At 47.6% G+C, this 20779-nt stretch overlaps 2 protein-coding genes across 2 annotated transcripts in view; both read right to left on the bottom strand.

Annotated features, from left to right (window-relative positions):
• Positions 1-274: 274 nt before the first annotated feature.
• Positions 275-4818, bottom strand: mafaa (v-maf avian musculoaponeurotic fibrosarcoma oncogene homolog Aa). The gene has a single exon (XM_041840170.2). The coding sequence runs from the start codon at positions 3625-3627 to the stop codon at positions 2698-2700; it is 930 nt and encodes a 309-aa protein (XP_041696104.1). The 5' UTR covers positions 3628-4818; the 3' UTR covers positions 275-2697.
• Positions 4819-9363: 4545 nt separating this feature from the next.
• The window catches only part of zc3h3 (zinc finger CCCH-type containing 3), an 89483-nt gene continuing 78067 nt past the window's right edge, over positions 9364-20779 (bottom strand). Inside the window, exons 9-12 of the mRNA XM_041840169.2 lie at positions 19640-19771; positions 15151-15320; positions 14729-14913; positions 9364-9686 (exon numbers count right to left, since the gene is read on the bottom strand). Of these exons, the coding sequence (XP_041696103.2) occupies positions 9640-9686; positions 14729-14913; positions 15151-15320; positions 19640-19771 (534 nt within the window). The 3' untranslated portion in view covers positions 9364-9639. The remainder of the gene's footprint in view (positions 9687-14728; positions 14914-15150; positions 15321-19639; positions 19772-20779) is intronic.

The following is a 20779-nucleotide window of genomic DNA, read 5'->3' as shown; positions in this document are numbered from 1 at the left end:
TAGAAAATGAATAATATAATTGAACATGAGTTAGTCGTTCTGTAAAGGCAATCCAGGGGTCGTTACTGTTGCAAACAGCTGAGAACTTCAAGCGAGAGGTGAATTATTCATAGGCTACGCCTATTTAAGAAAACCTGCTATTTATTTTCTTATTAGGCTACTGCAGATGTTTAGATCCTTTGTTTGTAGGCCTACTGAATAAACATTATTTTTACGGCGTAACTGTTCAATGCTTGAAGGTGCATTTAAAACGAAAGACATGGGAACAGATGAACAGATTTTGGACATAACTTTTTATTAAACATTATGAAAGCAAGATTCTCAATAACATTCCATCTTGAAACATTTAATTGCTTTGAGTTATTGACACGTTCGGACATTTAAATGTTTCACGAATAAATATATAGAAATCATATAGGCTATACAGGAAGGCTATACATTGACAGCACTGTGCAGAAGATACTTCGCCATCTTGCAGGGATGCGAGAGTGTTAACGTCACATTGGAATTCTAAAAATTCGAACTAATTTCAAGACCATAAATACAGGTTCAATCTCGGTGGCCAACAACATAACTCTCCTCTATATTGACTGATTGAGTTATTAATTAATTGATTGATAGATAATTGATCAATATTGTTTTTTTCACTAAAACATTACTAAATTTGTCAGCCCAGAAAAAGCACCAAAATAAGTTATTTCGTTGAAAGTTAAGATAATTGATTTTGCATCACAAAGAGAATACATTTTATTATATTTTTTATCTGAACAGCATCTTGGGAGATAGAAAATAAAATGTCTCTCTCCCACTCCATTTTGATCCGATTTGCAAACACCTCTCATAATTCTCCTTGTCTTGTCAACCTAGCTGTATTCCTGCACATGTCGCCATCAGCCTTGCACTAACTGGCATTGGCAAGGTGGTTCAGTACTTCTGCACAATATTGCACATCATATATCTAGGCAGCAGGTAACACATGAACCAGGGATTTCTTGTTGACAGAATAATGATTTTTTAGTTAATCTAAGTCGGCATCATACCCTCAGAGAAAAAGATTATCATTGACAATCCAAGCATTCGTTCAGGCATCTCTCTACACATCTGATAAAACAGAATAGACTATATTGAGCTATAAGACACCGGACTGCGGAATTATTGAATTATTATTCACAAGCCATTAGATCACCTTTATTGTTATTATACCTCAAATTGTACACTTTTTTTAAAAGTAGAAAATCCATTTATTAAGAGTTTAGTTAGGTTGGTGCATAGAGTTTTAGCAGCGAATGCAGTCCTTATATTTGTAGCTACATTAAGTAAATCACCTCATCGAATTTTTATATTCACCTTATCATAACAGTAATATGCAACAAAGGTCCTATCAATATATAAAAAAATCCCCAATGTTTCTCATCTTAGTACAGTTAGACTTCTCGTTTACATCATACATGTCTAGTAGAAGTAGGAAGATATCGTAGACTATTTGCATGCTGTAAGATAGTCCTAAAAACATTGCATTAAGACCTTCTGAATCATCATCAAGCAACAAAAGCTTTAAAAGGTAAGTAACACAATAACTGTTCTATACACATATACACGTGGGAATAAATAGTCTAAAATCTGGCTCAGTTGATCATCTCTTTTTGTTTCGTTTTTCTTTTCTTTTAAAACAATAGAAAAATCGACTGAAAATAGCGGTTAAGACGCATCCATTTTGTAAAAGCAGATTACTTGTTCTGGTCGCTCGTTATTCTGCATTCTTTATTACATCTCTCATGAGCATAGGGGGATAAAGTTGTGTTTTTGCATACCCAGGCCTTACTGTAGGAGGAGAGATGAGAGAGGAGAGTAGCAAGAGAAGAGGAAAGAACCATGGGCCATGCTTTCCATAACATATTGGGGTTAGATGACTGGAGGTTTGGGGTGCCATACATGTCCTGCATGCAGGGTTGCTAAAAGGGATGGAAACTAGACTTGCAATATTCAAAGGTTCCCTTTTCCGTTAACGGGGAAGAAAGGCTATATAATGTGCCCCTCCATCATCACAGTCCGATCCGTCAACAGGGCCTGCAGGAGCGGCAAAGGTGTAGGCTATTGCTTTTTCTGTGGTTCGCCCTCTTTAATTTAAATTCAGTCCCAATCGGATAAATACCGGTTTCTCTTCCTTTAGTCCCCCGTCCCCCCCAGCTTTAAGACGCTCGAGTCTCTCTTTTAAGACACCATTTAAGGAATCAAAACAGTTTTCAGTTTTGTTTTTCTGTCCGGTATATGTTGACAAGTTTGATTCATATTTTTCATTAAGACTTCAAATGTTAATCAGGGTTTTTCTGAGATCTATTGCATCATAAAATAATAATCAGTCTATTGATTTGACAGAGTTTGTGATCCAATGTCCAGATCAATAGGTCTTGGTGTATTGAAGTTCATCCAAACAGCATCTTTAAGACTTGAACATCCAACAATTATATCTGCGCACATAGATTACTTATTGTATGTGCGCATCGACCTTGCTTATTTCTTTAAATATTAAGCATTATGTTATGTTGTACATTTAAAATGTACACTGATAGCATTCCCCCCCCAAAAGGAACAACTGTAAACAAAAAGATGTAAACTGAGAAAAATACAAATAATAGTCATTAAAAATATTTAAATAAGTTTGAAGGGGGCAAAAGTCTTATGCCACGATTCAGTCTCTTACATGAAGAATTCCGTGGAGGCCGGTTTCCCGTGGTTTCCGTTAGAGGGGTCTCTGTTATTGTTACCGGGCCCGCCACCATTGTAGCTTCGGCTCGCGAGCTTCTCATACTTCTCCTTGTAGAGATCTCGCTCTTTGGCCAGGCGAGCCACGTCCTGCTTCAGCTGTTCCACCTGGCTCAGGAGCGTGCACTTCTCACTCTCCAGCATGTGCCTCTGCTGCACCCGCTTGTAGCGGCAGGACTGTGCGTAGCCCCGGTTCTTGAGCGTGCGCCTCTTCTGCTTCAGGCGGATCACCTCTTCTTTGCTGAACCCCCTTAGTTGCCGGTTGAGCTCGCGCACCGTCATGCTGACCAGCTGGTCGTCCGAGAAGCGGTCCTCGAGGCGGTGTCCATGGTGGTGGTGGTGATGATGGGCCTGGTGATGGTGGCCGGCCGAGGCCGCGGACAGGTCCTCCCCTACATACTGCTGTCCACGGAAGCCCTCGTAGCCCTGGTGGTGGTGATGGTGGTGGTGGGCGTTGCCGATGAGGGCCTCCACGGCGTCCTCGGGGGTCAGGTTGAGCGCCTCGGGGTTAATGTGGTGCTGGTAGTTGGGGATCCAGTACAGGTCCTCCAGATGAGACTTTCCGCCCGAGCTCTGGGGGTTGCTGCTTCCGCTGTTGTTGCTGCTGTTGATGCCGTTGGCCAGGTGCTGGCCCGACTGGCCACCGGGGCTGGGGGCGCAGAAGCTGGGCGAGGAAGGCACGGAGGAGCAGGGCGTGCTGATCGGGGTGGAGGAGAGGGATCCCGGGGGGAGGCGGTGGCAGTAACGGTCAGCCTCTGGAGGCTCTTTCTTTACTTCGAACTTCATAAGGTCGAAGTCGTTGACATACTCGATGGCCAGGGGGCTATTGGGCAGCTCTGCGCTCATGGCGAGGTCGGTGGCCATGTCAGTCCATGCGACGACTCCCGCCCTCACAGCCAAACCGACACCGGGCAGGACAACGGGCAGCCCTCGCGGATGCAGATTGCTTATTCGATTCGAAGAGGTCTGTGTGGCGTATATATAGGCACGCGCGGGGTTGTGAGATTGGATAGAAGAGGGGAGTAGGCTACTTCGTATTAAGCTGCTAGTCCTTAAAACAACTGCTATTTATAGCGGCGCATATGTATGCGTGTAAATGAACTTGTACAACTGCCAGTTCGCCTCCGCCGCGTCTCCTTGACAACTTATCCCAGGTCAAATGTACGCTTTAATACCACGGGCCAGGGCCGGCTGAAACTCGAGCCCCCGGTGAAATTTGGCGACACCAACCTGTCTCGTCCTCGCGTCACCTCTGGACCTGCTCGCGCCCTCTTATTTAATGTCCTTGAGTGAGCGGATGATAAAGCAAGCAGCACAGGGGACGGATTTAATCTTCTCTACGGTTCTGTCTGCTCTTTTTCTTGTTGTCTGTTTAAAATCAAGTATTTTACTGTATCCTTCTTCTTCGCCTCCACTGGCGCTAGGACAGTGTTTACTACAGTCATAAAAGTCCAGGCTCTCTGCAGGAGGAGAGGGTGAGAAAGCAGCAGGCTCGCGGTTGAAGTTACTGCAGCATGTGTTACACAGGACCAGAATAAAAACTTTCCACACTACACGAGCCCACAGCCCAGAACAACAGAAACGCGCGCGTAAAAGATGCGTAAACATGTGCCAAAGTCACTTTCTGCATCTGCTGGAATCCACAATGGAATGGTTCGGAGAAAAATAGGTTCTCAGAGTTCTTACAATCAAAAAAATAGGTCTGGATATTAAACACAGATATTTCCTTAAGTGGTGTTAAGACACTGGAGTGTGGTCCCGTTTCTGAATGGTCAGTCCAGATTTATCAGCTTGCGCTTTACTTACGAATGCGCCTGTCCCTACGGTCCACGGTCCTTCCCTTCACTCTGGGAGCCTTGCGCCGGTCCTCGCCGTCCTTCCCTTCACTCTGGGAGCCTTGCGTGCTGTGTGTGTGTGAGAGAGATGAGAGTGTGTGTATGTGTGTGCGTGAGGCGATAAATTCCTGTCACAGTTTGTTCTCTCTATCGGTTAGATAGACTGGGTAGATAGTCGTTACTTTGAGCTCTGCGGTGCAGCGCAACCAAGCAGTTTCACTGAGACGCTGGGAAAGGCTATGTGCACTTTTAAAGACACCACGCGCCCGACCCTCCCACCTAGATGTGTGATGGACCAATGGGAGAAGATGACAGCAGAGGATTTGCATTTTCCAATAGCAACCTCTCGAGCTGGGACCAGCCGGCAGCTGAACGCACAACGCAGGCTCGCGGAACAGGTGCATCTCCCCCTCTAGTGACCGAGCTCGTGCTACTGCACGGAGAGGAGAGAGGCAGACACAGGGAAGGTACGCGCACGGAGAGGAGAGAGGCAGGCACATGGAAGGTACGCGCAAGGCGCACTGGAGGGAAAGGCGATAGCTGTGCTGGTTTCTCTGAGAAATAAATGTTTACTTGGAACTGTGTGAACCCTTACTATACTAGAAACCTATACATTATTATGAAATGTGCCTTTGCACGACATGTCTCAGACGAAATAGTGCCTAATAGCTTGTGTAGTTTGGATTGTAGGTGAAAAGTCTTATTTAAACACTCCTGGCCTATACCTTCATCTGCCATTCATCCAAGACATCTGTTCTATTAAGTGCATGCACTATTCAATCAAAACTAAGTTAGGTAACATTTATATCCATGTAAAACATGTAACTTTGTGACAAAACTCTGAATAACAAAGTATCCGAGTAGGCTAATATAATTCTCATTTACATACCAAACTAGCCTAATACTTTCAGCGATGGATAGCTATCAACGAAATTTTTTTTTAACAGAAACGAATTTAGTGCTAATAGATCTACTCCAATCGATAACTGAATTATCAAATATAGTGCACACTCTCACAAAATCATAAAACAAAATAGTTCTCAGGTTTCACTTCAAAACCTAAATAAACACAAAATTCAACGAACGAATAGAAAACAAGCATGCAAAAATATTGCGCTAAAGTGACATGGTAAAAGTGAAGAGCTCTGATTATACGCTTCTTATTTGATGTAAATTATGCAACATCATTATTCGGTTAAAACAAAGACAACAGGCCTTCTATGAAGTTGTGGTCTGACGGGTAAGGAAGACCCTGACATCCCCAGGCCGGGCCTCCCAAATCAATAGCCCACCCTATTCGGTAATGGATTTAGTGCCACACGCCCCTAACCATAAAATCAATCCACATTTCCTTCGGGCGGAGGGGACCGCGCGAAGGGTGCGAGGGGGTTAATTATGATTAGTCTATTCCATGCGATGGCCCTCCCGCAGGGTTTTTATTCATAATTATCCACAAATAGCATCCCGACCCATCTCCGCAGATCAACAAATAATTAAGTATCGTGCAATGTTCGCCATCATCGTGGAGACATAGGCCTACGTCTTCATCTGGTGAGGCACGCGGGTTAAAGAAAATCAAAGCGGAAGGTTTAGCAGAACGTCGATACCGGCGATGTGTCTTGAGGGAGGGCAGGACTTTATACAACATGAACACTGAGATTCTGCTCACTTGTCTTTTCTCAGGTTAGGATGTTAAGAGCGGGACAATGAATGCCATCATCATGGCAGTCTAGTTCATTGTCCTTTAAATTAAAGGAATATATATTTTTAAACCGTTTAAGACATAGGCCCCTAGGCTCTACATATAGACTGATGTGGTCTAGTGATACTGAGATAAAAAACAGGTGGTGGGCACTCCATAAGTTAACATAGTTTGTTATAATATGAGATGATAGGGCAGCCCAGTAGCCACCATGCAACCTGCACCTGATCCTGACAAGGTGCTGAGCTCAACTTCCTGTCCAACACTTCAGCCATGAAATACATACACTCTGTGTGCATCCCAAATGGTACCTTACTCCCTATGTAGTGCACTACTTTTGACCAGGGCCCATACATTGGGAATAAGGTGCCATTTGGGACGCCACCTCTCTTCCTGGCTCAAATCTGCTGGCTAGGATGAAAAGAAAAGTAGCCTACTGTAAGATGAAGAGGGACAGAAATCATATCAAGGTATTTGAAGTTTAAGGTGTGCTAAGTCATTATAAGGGGGGTTGGGCTTTTATCAAATAAGCAGGAGCTGGACCCCAAACGCCAAGCTAAGCAGTCCGCATTGAAATGCCACATTTAAGAAGATCTGCCGTGAGGTCCATTCATTGTGAGAGGGAAGAGGGGAGTGTGTGTGTGGCCGAGGGCTTGAGACATACATTTTGAAGAAGTCAGGGATTTCATTGTGCCTTTTGCATATTGGGAGTTTGCTGCTGGTGCGGTTCTTACCGATTTAAGCAAAACGGACATCAGCATGAGGAAGATCCACAGAGCGAGCAGGAGATTCTTTATTTGAGCCGGGTTGGCACAAGCACAAGCTTTGGGCAAAGTTAACCCTCTTCTATCCAATGTCTTCTCCTGGGCGTGTGGGGGTGCTTTAAGGTTATCAGAGACCCAGAGAGTTTTTGTGGCCCCCTTAAAGTCTTAAATGCTGGTCTAAAGGAATCAGCTTCAATTGTCAGGGAGACACACACGCACACACACTTTATGAAGTCAAGAGAAAGTCAACAGAAAGATGCAACATGTTAAAGAGCAGCGTTGACAGAAAGACCTACATACTTGCCTACTACTACATGCTTACCAAACTTAAGTAGTGAAAAAGACAGAATGCTTCATCCAAAACACTCACACCCTGAATCTATGAGAGATGGAGAGAACTGAGGGTGAGCCGTAAAGACCGAAGGAGAGAAGAGTTGGACGAGTGAGGAGAGAGGAGTGAGGAGAGAGGAGTGAGGAGAGAGGAGAGAGGAGTGAGGAGAGAGGAGAGAGGAGAGAGAGCTAATGAATCATTTCTCACTAAGAAACCGTGATCTTATTGATGTACCAGCCACTCTGCTTATAATACGTTTGTTTTTTACTGTAATCAGCTGGGAAGAAGAAACACACGCACGGTGAGAGGAAAATCACAGTTGACCTTTCTGTTTTTGCTCAGTGAGATTTCTGGACAGATGATTTTTCTTCTATTTTCTCTCTCCACCTCTTCTCGTGCGCTTTTACAAAAAATGGAAATATTGATCTTAATTAGGCTTTGCCGAGCTCAGCAGCCTGCGTTGAGGGTTTGAGACAAGCAGCAGCAGACATCTGTCTAAGGTACTTCCATCTTCAGCGAGAGAGGGAGTGGGGTAGGAGGAGAGAAAGAAGGGAGGATAGATGAGAGAGTGATAGCTCCCCGTCTCCTACCATTTCTGAGAATCATGTCCAGCTGTCCATCCCTCACTCTACGCTGTCAATAAATTAAACAGAGAATCATGTGGATTGGACCCCCCCTCCGGGCACATTGGTGTACACTTTCTGCATCGAGATATATTGACAATGAAAAAGATGGGGAAAGAGAGGGTAGTCTCCATTTCCTTTGATAATCCAATCATGTCCTCATGCGTCCTGTAAGACACATAGTACATATTAACACCCCCCCGACAGGCCTGCCAGCGTGTTAATGAGATACGGACCCCCACACGCAACACGCTGACAGAGACAGAGGATACACAGCACAGTGTGTGGTGTGGTGTGTGGTGTGTTCGTGTGGTGTGTGTGTGTCTACACTGTGTGTGTGTGTGTGTGTGTGTGTGTGTGTGTGTGTGTGTGGTGTGTGTCTACACTGTGTGTGTGTCTACATTGTGTGTGTGGTGTGTGTCTACATTGTGTGTGTGTGTGTGGTGTGTGTCTACACTGTGTGTTTGAGCTCCTTAGCGTGTATTAATGCGCTGCGTTGCTGTGGTGAGCTTCGCAGCATGAACACGCTCCCCAGGGCGACACGACAGTAGTTTGTCACCGTGACGACGCCTCGGCTAAATAGCATATTAATGGTCTAAATATCAGGAGCTGTACACACACACGAGCCACACACACACTTACACAGAGCGTATTAATAGTTTTATTATCAGGGGCCTGCTCTGGGCTCGGCAGGCAGCTAATGGATGGATTACACATCCCAACATCCTCTCTGTGACACTCTTCAGCTCCCTACACACTAATTATATTACACAGAGAGATGGAGAAAGAGAGATGGAGAAAGAGAGATGGAGAGAGAGAGAGATGGAGAGAGAGGGAGGGAGGGAGAGATGGAGAGAGAGGGCGGGAGAGAGAGAGAGAGGATGATAGATAGAGCTGGATCTTGGAGAAGAGAGATCTTAGAAAGGGATGGAAAAATAGTTAATGTAGGAGGGAGAGAGGTTGTGGATATTAGCTTTCTTATCAAGAGGCTGTCCCTTTCTCAGAACACATGGGCCTTAAAGCAGATAGGCACACACTTGGTATGGTGATGTCAATGTACTCATGTGTCTCTTCTCCGTGATTTGGTCTCAGGGGACTGCTGCTCCTGTCATCACCTCGCATGCAAGCGCGCACACACACGCAAGCGCACACACGCAAGCGCACACACACGCAAGCGCACACACACACGCGCACACACACACGCAAGCGCACACACACACGCAAGCGCACACACACACGCGCACACACACACAAACGCACATCCACACGCACACACACACACACACACACACAAAACCTGACCTAAGAGCACAACAAAGCCCAACAAAGGCATGTACAGTAATAATTCATTTTATTCAAATTTATTCAATCTCCAATTTACAAAGAACCAAAACATGTTCACATATCAATAAAATCTGTATTAAAAACATCATTGCTATATGAAATGTATGAGTCCACAGAACAAACGTTTAGCAAGAGCGCTACATTATAGACCCTGAGTACGGTAGAAGTGAGATACAGATATGAGTCTGAGAAACCTCAGAGCTGCCATTAGCATTCAATACATACGTCTCTGTAGTATTTTCAAAGTTAATTTGGTGATGTTCAGGCAGTATCCATTCTAGTTCCTGTAGTTCTGGAGTCGAGGCTTGATCTGCAGTGTTTTCTCTGTGGAGGACGACAGACATACAGACAGGCAAACAGTGATAGACAGACAGGCAAACAGTGACAGACAGACAGGCAAACAGTGACAGACAGACAGGCAAACAGAGACAGACAGACAGGTAAACAGAGACAGAGAGACAGGTAAACAGAGACAGAGAGACAGGCAAACAGAGACAGAGAGACAGGCAAACAGAGACAGAGAGACAGGCAAACAGACAGAGAGAAGACAGAAACAGATTGAGATTAAAGACACCAACAAAACTAAATATGTCAGACAGCAGAGAGATAATTCTACAACCACCATGGGTGTACGAAATGACAGGCTGTGTGTGTGTGTGTGACTGATGGTGTGTCTGAGGATGTGAATGGGTGAAAAACGCAGGGCTCTCTGTCCTACTGAAAGGCTGAGTGATGGCATCTCCGCTGATGAGCAAACTGGGAACTGAATGAATGGGAGAACAGGGAAGTGTGTGTGTGCCCTGGAAGTGATGCATAGCGTCTGGGCAAATTTATGTAAAGTGGAGAGGAGCTCGTTTGGCTGTTCTCCACCCTTAACGAGCCACAGGGGTGTGGAGTGTGTGTGAGTGTGTATTGGGGGGTAAACCAGCGCTCATTAGTAACACTTAACTGCACTGGGCACAGAGAGGATGGGGTGGTGTGTGTGTGTGTGTGTGTGTGTAAGGACAGACCCCTTGCTGTGGCTCAGGAGGGTTTTGTGTCTGTTTGCCTATTTAAGTGTGTGTATATGGTGTACACACACACAACCCTAGTATACACCCCTAGTATACACCCCAGTCAGCATATGCTCCATCCAGCCAAACCAGCCAGGAATACCCAATGATACAGGCAAGGCCCCAAAGACCTCCTAGAGACTAGAGCTGGGATGAAGGGATGGTTGATGAGGAGAAAAGAAGAGGAGAGAGAGAATGAGACAGAGGGGCGGAGTGGTGGGGTGACAGAGAGAGAGAGAGGGGGGGGTGACAGAGAGAGAGAGAGGGGGGGTGACAGAGAGAGAGAGAGGGGGGTAACAGAGAGAGAGAGAGGGGGCGGGGTGACAGAGAGAGAGAAGGGGGGTGGTGACAGAGAGAGAGAGAGGAGGGGGGGTGACAGAGAGAGAGAGAGGAGGGGGGGTGACAAAGAGAGAGAGGAGGGGGGTGACAAAGAGAGAGAGGAGGGGGGTGACAAAGAGAGAGAGGAGGGGGGGGGACAAAGAGAGAGAGGAGGGGGGTGACAAAGAGAGAGAGGAGGGGGTGACAAAGAGAGAGAGGAGGGGGGTGACAGAGAGAGAGAGTAGGGGGGGTGACAAAGAGAGAGAGGAGGGGGGTGACAAAGAGAGAGAGGAGGGGGGTGACAGAGAGAGAGAGAGAGGGGGGGGTGACAGAGAGAGAGAGGAGGGGCGTGACAGTGAGAGAGGGGGCGTGACAGTGAGAGAGAGGGGGGGTGACAGAGAGAGAGAGGAGGGGGGCGTGACAGTGAGAGAGGAGGGGGGCGTGACAGTGAGAGAGAGGGGGGGTGACAGTGAGAAAGAGGGGGGGTGACAGTGAGAAAGAGGGGGGGTGACAGTGAGAAAGAGGGGGGGTGACAGTGAGAAAGAGGGGGGGTGACAGTGAGAGAGGGGGTGGTCCTGGGGCTCTGTTCACAAACACAAACAGACCCCCAAGTACAATAAAAATAACACAATTAGACTCAACCTAATCATGAGAAAACAAAAAGAGAATTACTTGACACATTGGAAAGAATTAACAAAAAAACAGAGCAAACTAGAATGCCATTTGGCTCTAAACAGAGAGTACACAGTGGCAGAATACCTGACCACTGTGACTGACCCAAACTTCAGGAAAGCTTTGACTATGTACAGACTCAGTGAGCATAGCCTTGCTATTGAGAAAGGCCGCCGTAGGCAGACCTGGCTCTCAAGAGAAGACAGGCTATGTGCACACTGCCCACAAAATGAGGTGGAAACTGAGCTGCACTTCCTAACCTCCTGCCAAATGTATGACCATATTAGAGACACATATTTCCCTCAGATTACAGAGATCCACAAAGAATTTGAAAACAAACCCAATTTTGATAAACTCCTTTATCTACTGGGTGAAAAACCACAGTGTGCCATCACAGCAGTACGATTTGTGACCTGTTGCCACAAAAAAAGGGCAACCAGTGAAGAACAAACACCATTGTAAATACAACCCATATTTATGTTTATTTATTTTCCCATTTGTACTTTAACTATTTGCACATTGTTACAACACTGTATATATACATAATGACATTTGAAATGTCTTTATTCTTTTGGAACTTCTGAGTGTAATGTTTACTGTTAATATTTATTGTTTATTTCACTTTTGTTTACTATCTACTTCACTTGCTTTGGCAATGTTAACATATGTTTCCCATTTCAATAAAGCCCTTAAATTGAATTGAGAGGAGGTGGGGTGACAGAGGGAGAGAGAGAGAGGAGGGGGGTGACAGAGAGAGAGAGAGAGAGAGAGAGAGTGAAGAGGAGGAGGGGGGTGACGAGAGAGAGAGAGGAGGGGGTGACAGAGAGAGAGAGAGGAGGAGAGGGATGACAGAGAGAGAGAGGGGGATGACAGAGAGAGAGGAGGGGGGGGGTGACAGAGAGAGAGAGAGAGAGAGAGAGAGAGGAGGAGGGGGGTGACAGAGAGAGAGAGAGGAGGGGGGTGACAGAGAGAGAGAGGAGGGGGTGTGACAGAGAGAGAGAGGAGAGAGGGATGACAGAGAGAGAGGAGGGGGTGACAGAGAGGGGGTGACAGAGAGAGAGGGGGGTGACAGAGAGAGAGAGGAGGGGGGTGACAGAGAGAGAGAGAGAGGAGGGGGGTGACAGTGAGAGAGAGGAGGGGGGTGACAGTGAGAGAGAGGAGGGGGGTGACAGAGAGAGAGAGAGGAGGAGGGGGGTGACAGAGAGAGAGAGAGGAGGGGGGGTGACAGAGAGAGAGAGAGGAGGGTGGGTGACAGTGAGAGAGAGGAGGGGGGTGACAGTGAGAGAGAGGAGGGGGGTGACAGTGAGAGAGAGGAGGGGGGTGACAGAGAGAGAGAGGAGGGGGGTGACAGAGAGAGAGAGGAGGGGGGTGACAGAGAGAGAGAGGAGGGGGTGACAGAAGAGAGAGAGAGGAGGGGGGTGACAGAGAGAGAGGGGGGTGACAGAGAGAGAGGGGGTGACAGAGAGAGAGAGGAGGGGGGGTGACAGAGAGAGAGAGAGAGGAGGGGGTGATAGAGAGAGAGGGGGGGGGGGACAGAGAGAGAGGAGGGGGGTGACAGAGAGAGAGGGGGGGTGACAGAGAGAGAGAGAGAGAGAGAGAGGGGGTGACAGAGAGAGAGAGGAGATAGGGATGACAGAGAGAGAGGAGGGGGGTGACAGAGAGAGAGAGAGGAGGAGGGGGTGACAGAGAGAGAGAGAGCGGAGGGGGTGTGACAGAGAGAGAGAGAGAGGAGGAGGGGGTGACAGAGAGAGAGAGAGGAGGGGGTGACAGAGAGAGAGAGAGGAGGGGGGTGACAGAGAGAGAGAGAGGAGGGGGGTGACAGAGAGAGAGAGAGGAGGAGGGGGTGACAGAGAGAGAGAGAGCGGAGGGGGGAGAGAGAGAGAGGAGGAGGGGTGACAGAGAGAGAGAGGAGGGGTTACAGAGAGAGAGAGGAGGAGGGGTGACAGAGAGAGAGAGGAGGAGGGGGTGACAGAGAGAGAGGAGGGGTGGTGACAGAGAGAGAGAGAGAGAGAGACGGGTGGTGACAGAGAGAGAGAGAGAGAGAGGAGGGGGAGACGAGAGAGAGAGAGAGGGGATGACAGAGTGTGAGAGGAGGAGGGGGTGACAGAGAGAGAGAGAGAGGAGGGGGGGTGACAGAGAGAGAGATAGAGAGAGAGAGGAGGGGGTGACAAAGAGAGAGAGTGGGGGGGTGACAGAGAGAGAGGGGGGTGACAGAGAGAGAGAGGAGGGGGGGGTGACAGAGAGAGGAGGGGGTGACAGAGAGAGAGGAGGGGGGTGAGAGAGAGAGAGAGAGAGGAGGGGGGGTGAGAGAGAGAGAGTAGGGGGGTGACAAAGAGAGAGAGTGGGGGGTGACAGAGAGAGAGGGGTGACAGAGAGAGAGAGGAGGGGGTGACAGAGAGAGGAGGGGTGACAGAGAGAGAGGAGGGGGGTGAGAGAGAGAGAGAGAGAGGAGGGGGGGTGAAAGAGAGGGGAGTGGGGGATGACAGATGTGGGGGGTGACAGAGATGGGGGGTGACAGAGAGACAGATGTGTGTGCCGTGATAGCTAGCGTTAAGGGAGTGCCAGGCAGGCTGTCCAGATGACACAGCGTCAGGTCAAGGGTCATAGTTGTTTCCTGGAGAAGAGCAACTTAATATGAACCTCGCCAGACATGGGGAGAGGGATGATGACAGCGCCAGGGAGCGAGGGATGACAGACGAAGAGAAAGTGGGAAGGTTATGGTCTATTTTATAGTTGCTATTTTCCTGGTATTTACTCAGAAATGTCATGGTAATAACATAGTAATAATTATGTAATAACCTTTTATTTGCACCACAAGATACTACTTCGCATTAGGTAGATACAGATTGTGTTGATTTAATTCAAGCAAAATGCACACATTGTTAAAATAAACCGTTACTGAAAGACAATATGTAGGAGGAAACTAGAATGGGAATTTAAGTGGTAAGTGAGTTTGTGGTGTCTGTCTGTTCACGGATTGATTGTCGGGCTTCATAACAGGACAGTGAGAGTAAATGTGTGTGTGAGTGTGAGATCGGGGATCCTCTCTGTCAGGGAGGGGTAGGTGGACAGAGAATTTCTATGTGTAATTAATTCACAATCTTTCCTCGATTAGCGGTGGGCTACATCTGAACTATGTTTTAAAAACTGTGCTTACAATGATCACCACAATGTTCCAACGTTCTGTTTAATGAGCCCACCCCTCCAGGTCAGGTTGTGTTCCATAGGAGCCAACATGGCGTCCACAGAGACAGTTTCCTGACCTCTGTAGGACACAACCCTGAACTGGAACGTAACCTTCCTAGTCACTGTATGGCCTCTCACCTGTGACCTCTGACCCGTTGGCGGGGGGCGTGTCCGGAGCGTCTGCATCCTCTGGGGAGCTGGAAAGGGAGATGAAGGATGGCAGCTTGTTGTTGTGACGACCCGAGGAAGAGGGTGTCCCTGGATCTGCCTGAGCAGAACCCTCTGCCGCTTGGGCCTGAGGGAGGACCACTGACAGGCTGGCCCTGGAGAGATGAGAGGGGAGAAAACATCCTGTGATTAATCAAATGTGTACATATCTGAATGAAACATGAACTATTCTATTACTGTTGTCTATTAACTTTCTGTGTTATATTTAACACTTTCATTCAATGTATTTCATTCCACTTTCTAACGGCAAAATGTGTTGAAATGACGTTGAAATCAGTTTTGCAAATTGGGTTTATTGCTTGATTATCTTGACCGAGGGCCTGTGTCCTGACCTCTTGGTACGGGCCTTCTTGGCCGGGGCGGCGGAGGGTCCTGTGGTGGCATTGGGGTTAGGAGTGGTGCGTTTGGCCCTCTGACGGTGCTGGAGATTACACTGGGCCCCTCGGGGACAGGAGCCAGTACTGGAGAAGTCTGGACACACAAGGGTGTGTTTCTTCTTACACTGAGGAGGACAGAGGAGAGGACAGACATAAAACACAAAGGACTCTAACAGATCACGGGAAGGGGTCATAGGATGTGTGTTGTGTGTTACTCTGTGTTTCAGAGGGCTGTGACGGTCATGGAATTTGTGTGTGTGTGTGTGTTGAGGTGAGTATGTGTTTGTATATGTGTTTGTGTATGTGTATGTGTTTGCAACTAAGAGTGGATCTGAGTGGGCCAGTGTGCGTGCGTGTGACGGTGAGAGTGTGGGAGACAGTCAGAGTGTGGGTGTGTGACGGTCAGAGTGTGTGTGATGGTCAGAGTGTGTGTGACGGTCAGAGTGTGTGTGACGGTCAGAGTGTGTGTGACGGTCAGAGTGTGTGTGACGGTCAGAGTGTGTGTGACGGTCAGAGTGTGTGTGACGGTCAGAGTGTGTGTGACGGTCAGAGTGTGTGCGACGGTCAGAGTGTGTGCGACGGTCAGAGTGTGTGTGACGGTCAGAGTGTGTGTGACGGTCAGAGTGTGTGCGACGGTCAGAGTGTGTGCGACGGTCAGAGTGTGTGTGACGGTCAGAGTGTGTGTGACGGTCAGAGTGTGTGTACAGGGCTGACACAATCACCATATAACCATTAAACCGACGGTTATAGATTAAGACAGTCATAAAATATCCATCATAACTGTAAAAAAATGTGTGGAGCTAACAACTGACTGAAGACAGGTATTTGTGCGGTTGGCAATTTGACTGGTAAACTCATGGGTACACTCGCAATGGCTGCATGGTATTGTGATGTAATAATTTCCATTCAAATTAGGTTAACTGATGTGGCTCACGCAATGGAATGTATTTTGATGGGTACACTTCCTGCTTTTACTTCCTGCTTTGCTCCTATGGGTACACTCGCAATGGCTGCCAGTCCACCCATTATGCAATCTATGACTTGAATGGGGATGCCCGTTCTATTAATTATATTTCTATGGCAGCACATGCAGTTGGGAGAGGAAGAAAATGTGTGTCTTAAAAAAAGAGTGACTGTGAGTGTATAATGGGGGATTCGATCACTCCCACCTGTCAGAAAAGCCAATTATACTCACTATGGGGTGAGTGTGTGTGTGTGTGTTCGAGGAGGGGTGTGGGAGTGGGGGGCAGCCTGGAGCAGGTTGGTACAGAAATAGAGCGAGGGTGGGGGCTGCAGATCGAGTTTCCGGGAACACTTTGGACTCCAGGTCACCCCATGATCCCTGCAGCCCTGGCACCCCTCTCCTCTCCCTGATGAGGCACCTTACCTTCTGCTACCCCCACCGTCCATACCCCCTGTAACCCTAACTCCCAAACCCAGACCCCCTGCCCCCATCACACCCATGTCCTGCACCCCAGGGACCAGACCAGGTTAGGTCTTAGACTCAGCTCACTTTCAGCTTTTAGGAGGAGGCAAACCAAAACACTCCCAAACGCATGGGAAGTCTTTATTTGGACAAAGTCACGCCTTCATTCTATATGTTTTCATACCCTAAAGTAAACATTGGCGCTATTTGGAAGATGTAGCAAAGCCTGTCTGTCTCTATTATAGTATCGGTCTGTTCCAATTCAACAGTCTGAATGGATGGGCAGATTTTCAACCCTTTACATCCTAACTGATATCCACCCAGGGGTTATAATGGCGGTCTATAGACCAGGGAATTGGACCATACAAAGAGTTCCAACAGTTTAGAGCCTTTCTCCAGTATAAGGAGATGGGCTGGGAAATGGAGCTAAAAGCCAAGTCCACTAAGACTCAACTCCCAGCTGTCACATACATTGTCATTTTCATAAAACTGAAACGAGAGAGAGAGAGAGATAGCGAGAGAGCTGAGAAATGGAAGAGAAAAAAAGTGAAAGTGGACAGAACATCTTTATTCCACACCAAGTTAACAATTTTCCACTTGATTTAGGGAATGCTGGGATGTCTCAGGGGCCTATTAGAAGAGCTCTCTCTCCCCACTGGGCCCCAAACCAGGACGAGTCAGCACATTTACCATTACAGAGAGAGAGGAAGGGAGGGGAGAGAGGGAAAGAGGGAGGATGAGGGAGGTGGGAAAGGAGGGGGTGGGGAGGGAGAGGGGAGAGGGGGAGAGAGGGTGAGGGGAGGGGGAGAGAAAAACTGAGGAGGGTGGAGAGACACAGAGGGGGTGGATTGTGGTTCAAAAGAAAGGAAGGGAAGTTGAAAGAGTTGTGGAGATGGAGAAAGGTGGGAGATCAAGGGGATGAGAGAAGGAGAGAGACCAAGAGAGGGACTGAATTGGAGGAAATGAGAAAGAGAGGAGCAAAAGAACAAAAGAGTTCAAGAAAACAGAAAAGAGTGAGAAGAGAAATAAGGATGGAGAATGAAAGTGAAGGCAGTACTGGTGGGGGGTAGATAGAGAAGAGAGGGATAGAGTGAGGGACGGATAAGAGAGCAGGAGACAAAGCGAGAGATGGTACGAGAGAAGAGGATGGGGATCGAGAGAGAGAGAGAGAAGCGGGGTTAACCCCTGAACTGCTAGAGTGTCTGCCTGCCTGCCCCATACTGCCATCATCAGCACTTTCTCCATCTATAATTACTGCCTGCTATCCATCACGCAGCCGCCAGCTAGCACGCTGCGCTACACACACACACACACACAGGGAAAATCACAGACCTAAGCACTTCAGCTAATAGAATAAATATTAATATCCCTTTTGTTTTATATACTCATTTCTCTGTGCGATATTTAAATGAGGCCTGACAGTGTGAAAAAGCATGTGATACACAGACACTCAGAAACAACAATAGAGAGAGAGAGAGAGGAAAAGAGAGAGAGAGAGAGAGCACAGCCATGCAATCTTCATAGACAAACATTGGCAGTAGAATGGCCCGTACTGAAGAGATCAGTGACTTTCAACGTGGCACCGTCATAGGATGCCACCTTTCCAACAAGTAAGTTATTCAAATGTCTGCCCTGCTAGAGCTGCCCAGTCAACTGTAAGTGCTGTTATTGTGAAGTGGAAATGTCTAGGAGCAACAATGGCTCAGCCACTAAGTGGTAGGCCACCACGGGAGGCTGCTGAGGGGAGGATGGCTCATAATAATGGCCGGAACGGAGCAAATGGAATGGCATCAAACACCTGGAAACCATGTGTTTGAAGTATTTGATACCATTCCACGTATTCTGCTCCAGTCATTACCACGAGCCAGTCCTCCCCAATTAAGGTGCCACCAACCTCCTGTGTAGGCCACACAAGCTCACAGAACAGGACCGCCGAGTGCTGAAGCGCGTAGTGCGTAAAAATCGTCTATCCTCGGTTGCAACACTCACTACCGAGTTCCAAACTGCCTTTGGAAGCAACGTCAGCACAATAACTGTTCGTCGGGAGCTTCATGAAATGTGTTTCCATGGCAGAGGAGCCGCACACAAGCCTAAGATCACCATGCACAATGCCAAGCGTCGGCTGGCGTGGTGTAAAGCTCGCCGCCATTGGACTCTGGAGCAGTGGAAACACATTCTCTGGAGTGATGAATCACGCTTCACCATCTGGCAGTCCGATGGACGAATCTGGGTTTGGCGGATGGCAGGAGAACGCTACCTGCCCCAATGCATAGTGTCAACTGTAAAGTTTGGTGGAGGAGGAATAATGGTCTGGGGCTGTTTTTCATGGTTTGGGCTAGGCCCCTTAGTTCCAGTGAAGGGAAATCTTAACGCTACAGCATACAATGACATTCTAGACGATTCTGTGCTTCCAACTTTGTGGCAACAGTTTGGAGAAGGCCCTTTCCTGTTTCAGCATGACAATGCCCCCGTGCACAAAGCGAGGTCCATACAGAAATGGTTTGTCGAGATCAGTGTGGAAGAACTTGACTGGCCTGCACAGAGCCCTGACCTCAACTCCATCGAACACCTTTAGGATGAACTGGAACGCCGACTGCGAGCCAGGCCTAATCGCCCAACATCAGTGCCCGACCTCACTAATGCTCGTGGCTGAATGGAAGCACGTCCCCGCAGCAATGTTCCAACATCTAGTGGAAAGCCTTCCCAGAAGAGTGGAGGCTGTTATAGCAGCAAAGGGGGGACCAACTCCATATTAATGCCCATGATTTTGGAATGAGATGTTCGATGAGCAGGTGTCCACATACTTTTAGTCATGTAGTGTATGTCTGTGTGTAGAGGATGTACATGAGTGTGACTGTACCTTTTCTGGCATAGGGCAGTAGATCATGATAAAGAGAGAGAGAGCATGTCTGTGAATGTGTGTGTGTGTGACTGACTGACTGTGTACATGTGTGTATGTATGCATTAGTGTGTGTGTATTCTTATGTGTGTGTGTGTGTGTGTGTGTGTGTGTTATACCTTCTCTCCCTGAGGGCAGTACCCCCTGATGAAGTCCTGGCACACAGCAGCTTTGCGGGACACGTAGACATGGCTGTAGGGACAGCTACTGTTGTTACATATACCCCTCAGGAAGTACGAACACACTGGCATCTAGAGAGAGAAGTTGTTGTTACAATATATCCATAGGAATGACATACCAATAAAGCATTTGAAATTGAATTGAACGTTTAATTAAGAGAGAGAGAGAGAGAGAGAGAACGAGAGAGGCAAGACAGAGAGAGAGAGAAAATAGAGAGAAAGAGAGAGTTAATTCATAGTATACTAGAGAACACACATTCAGATGTGGAGTTTAAAGTCAACAAGACAATCCACCATTCAAATAGATCCCTTCTACAATCTGTCACAGTCTCTGCTGTTAAATGGCCTTAATTGCAGTTATAATAATAATAATAATAATAATAATATGCCATTTAGCAGACGCTTTTATCCAATGCGACTTACAGTCATGTGTGCATACATTTTTACGTATGGGTGGTCCCGGGGATCGAACCCACTACCCTGGCGTTACAAGCGCCATGCTCTACCAATTGAGCTACAGAGGACCACCCAGTTGACAGAGAAAGAGTGTGTGTGTGTGTGTGTGTGTGTGTGTGTGTGTGTGTGTGAGACAGCGTGCACGCAGGTGTATGTGAAATGTCCTGTTGTGTGTGAGTGAGCGACACTTTGTGAGAGTAGTGCAGGCCAATCTAAATATACTCCATGCAGAGAGAGAGAGAGAGAATGAGAGAGAGCGAGAGAGAGAGAGAGAGAGAATGAGAGAGAGAGAGAGAGAGAGAGAGAGAGAGAGAGAGAGAGAGAGAGAGAGAGAGAGAGAGAGAGAGAGAGAGAGAGAGAGAGAGAGAGAGAGAGAGAGAGAGAGAGAGAGAGAGAGAGAGAGAGAGAGAGAGAGAGAGAGAGAGAGAGAGAGAGAGAGAGAGAGAGAGAGAGAAAAGGAGTTAGGGAGAGGGAGAGCTATAAGAAGAGGGCCAGGGTGGGGTGGTGCGGGGTGGGGTGGGGTTGGGTGGGGGGAAATGTGAGATCCAGGGCGGCTCGTTGGGATGGGATCAGTTCTACCTAATTAACTGCTACAGAAATATTTATCCAGGCTGCAGCTTGTCC

This window comes from Coregonus clupeaformis, chromosome 20 (genome assembly GCF_020615455.1).
Source record: "Coregonus clupeaformis isolate EN_2021a chromosome 20, ASM2061545v1, whole genome shotgun sequence".
Taxonomy (NCBI): Eukaryota; Metazoa; Chordata; class Actinopteri; order Salmoniformes; family Salmonidae; genus Coregonus; species Coregonus clupeaformis.
Note: the sequence above shows the minus strand (reverse complement) of the source record. Positions and strands in the feature narration are given on the sequence as shown.